Consider the following 2,864-nt stretch of genomic DNA (forward strand, 5'->3'; position numbering starts at 1 on the left):
GCACTCTGCCACTGAGCCCCAGCCCCAGCATTACATCTTTTTATGGTTGAATTGAATTTAGTTTTAAAATGTACCACTTCTTTTATCCTTTCATCATTTTTTTGTACTCAGAATGGAACCTAGATATGCTCTAAAACTGAGCTATATTTCCATTCCCACATTTTTATTTTTCATCTGAGGCAAGGTTTTCTTAAATCTCCCAGGTTGCCTTGAAATTTCTATCCTCCTGCCTCAGCCTCCCAGGTTGTTTGGATCATGAGATGAACCTCCTGGCCTGATCCATTACTCAGGGGTTTGGTGGACACTCTGGCATCCATTTCTAGCATGCTCTGATGGACTGCAGTCCCGTGGCCCGCTGACTCACTCCTCACACTGATGCCATTGCGTTTGCCTGTGTCCTCAGTGGGGCTCTGCTGCAGCATGCAGTAATTGTATTTAAAAATCATTTGAGGCTAAGATAATAAAGGTAGAGAGATAATATGATCTCTGAAGATAATAAACGACAGTAGGTGGCATTCTTCAATCTTCCCTTGTTCTTCATGATCTCTAATTAAGGTATCTTTTCATGAAGTTGTCTGTTGCTGTATATTGTAATTTTTCTAAAGTCATGAGGCAGAAAATTATAAAGAACAGAAAAAATCAATCTCTCTCTCTCTCTCTCTCTCTCTCTCTCTCTCTCTCCATGTAGAATCTGGGAAATCAATCTGGGAAATCACTGAGCTACTGAGCTTGGTTAGCAGTACCCATTATTCCCTGGAGGTATAATGGACAGATACAAAAAATCAGTGATAAAAACAAGATACTAATAAGCCACATATTTAACAATTTCATTCCAGGGAGTTTCATGTAGTAGTCAATGGGATAAAGAAGTAAATGTATTTTCAAAATGTTAAGAAAAGTGAATTGTTTTAATATAGCTATTATTTTTGCACAAAACATTTTTATTAAAACATTTTTCACAGCACAAAATCTTGCACTGCTGTGACCAGGGGGAATGGTCAGTGCAAACACCCCTGTAGTGGTGGGAAAGCTGTCTGTGTGTGAAGAACAGGTCCCCCAGTCACAGCTACCCTCTACTCTGTGCTCCATGGTATTTAAGGATATGCTCTTCAGCTGAGGAGTATTTTATTCATTCGGTGAGGTTTTGCATCTAAAGGTTCAGGAAAGAATTGCTGCCAGGCGAGGATACAGTGCAACTCATGAAGAGGGTTCTGCAGCCGAAAAAGGTCAGACCTCCTGCCCATCCACCAGAAGACTTTGAGGTCACCCATGGCACATTTCCTCTTTGGCTTTCAATCAGTGACACCAGAGAGTCCGCAGCCTTAGTTGAGTAAGACATTTAAACAACTAACTTGAAAATATCTGAACCCAAGATATATGATTTCATCCAAGAAGTGGAAGACAAGAGAGCATGATGAGAAGAGGGGCAGACCCCCCGTGCCCCCCTGGCAGTTCTCCTGGACTGCAGTGTGTCAGACCAGGCCCCCCTTCAGTGATAACCCATCAATGTCTTTCACTCCAGTTGGATCACGATCAGCACCAAGGTTGCAGGAACCCTGAGACAAGAACAGGCCAGCTTAGAGCAGCCTGGGACATGCACAAACATGGAGAGGGATCTGCTCTATCCGTGGAGGAACAGGAGGATGTGCTGCTTTGTCAGGAGCTTCCCGGTGACCAGCTTCTCCAATCCTGCCTTCATGGCCTTGTTCCTCAGGCTGTAGATGATGGGGTTGAGGGATGGGGGCAGCACAACATAGACCACAGAGAGCACCAGGTGAGTGGAGGAGGAGGACCCTAGGAGAGGCTTCAGGTAAGCAGTGAAGGCAGTGGAGAGGAGAAGCACTACCACTGCCAGGTGGGGGAGGCAGGTGGAGTAGGCTTTGGCCCTCCCTGCTGTGGACGGGATCCGCCTGACGGTGGAGAAGATGAAGACGTAGGAGACGAGGATGCAGGCAAAGCAGCCAGTGTCCAGGATGGCACTTATGAAGATGAGCACGACTTCTGCAGTCACATTTTGGGAGCAAGAAATAGCCAACAGCTGCGGAATGTCACAGAAGAACTGTTGAATTTGACGGTTTCCACAGTAAGAAAAGGAAAAGGTGCTCACAGTGTGCATGGCACATACAAAGCCACTGCTGAGCCAGGACAGAGTGGCCATCTGCACACAGGTGTCCCTGCTCATGATGGCTTCATAGTGCAGGGGATGGCAGATGGCAGCATAGCGGTCCATGGACATCACTGTGAGGAGACTCAGCTCTGCAAATGCAGAGAAAGGAACCAGGAAGACCTGGACTACACAGCCGAGAAAAGAGATGGAGTGGCAGCGGGTGACAGAGTTGGTGACAGCTTGGGGCACCACAGCAGAAATGAGGCAGATATCAGAGAGGGACAGATTCCTCAGGAAGAAGTACATGGGTGTGTGGAGGCCCGGGTCCAGGGAGGTGATGGTGATGGTGAGGCCATTCCCCACCAGGGCAGCCAGGTAGGCTGCAGCGAGAGCCCCAGCTTGTAGGAGCTGAAGGCTGCACCGGCCAGGGAAACCCAGGAGAAGGAAGCCTGTGAGCCCTGACGTTCTGTTCATTCTTGATGAAATGTTCTGCAATAAAAAGGGCAAGTTGGGTGGAAAGATCAGGCTTGATAATTGTTCCTATTTAGTGTGTGTGTGTGTGTGTGTGTGTGTGTGTGTGTGTGTGTGAGAGAGAGAGAGAGAGAGAGAGAGAGAGAGAGAGAGAGAGAGAGAGAGAGATATCTTGGCAGGAAAGGGGATTCAATGTTGGCTTAAACAATAAAGTTTTCCTATAAAATTCCAGTTCATTGGTCATTTTACATGGTGTCTTATCATGTTTTCTGAGTTTCTCTTCATA

The 2,864-nt window shown here is 46.7% G+C and overlaps 1 protein-coding gene across 1 annotated transcript; it reads right to left on the minus strand.

Moving 5' to 3' along the window:
* Positions 1 to 1,617: 1,617 nt before the first annotated feature.
* Positions 1,618 to 2,581, minus strand: LOC144367222 (olfactory receptor 14A16-like). Its single transcript, XM_078022811.1, has one exon. It carries the CDS (start codon positions 2,579 to 2,581, stop codon positions 1,622 to 1,624), a length of 960 nt encoding a protein of 319 aa, XP_077878937.1. The 3' UTR covers positions 1,618 to 1,621.
* Between the last annotated feature and the right edge of the window lie 283 nt (positions 2,582 to 2,864).

Source organism: Ictidomys tridecemlineatus, chromosome 1 (genome assembly GCF_052094955.1).
Source record: "Ictidomys tridecemlineatus isolate mIctTri1 chromosome 1, mIctTri1.hap1, whole genome shotgun sequence".
Lineage (NCBI taxonomy): Eukaryota > Metazoa > Chordata > Mammalia > Rodentia > Sciuridae > Ictidomys > Ictidomys tridecemlineatus.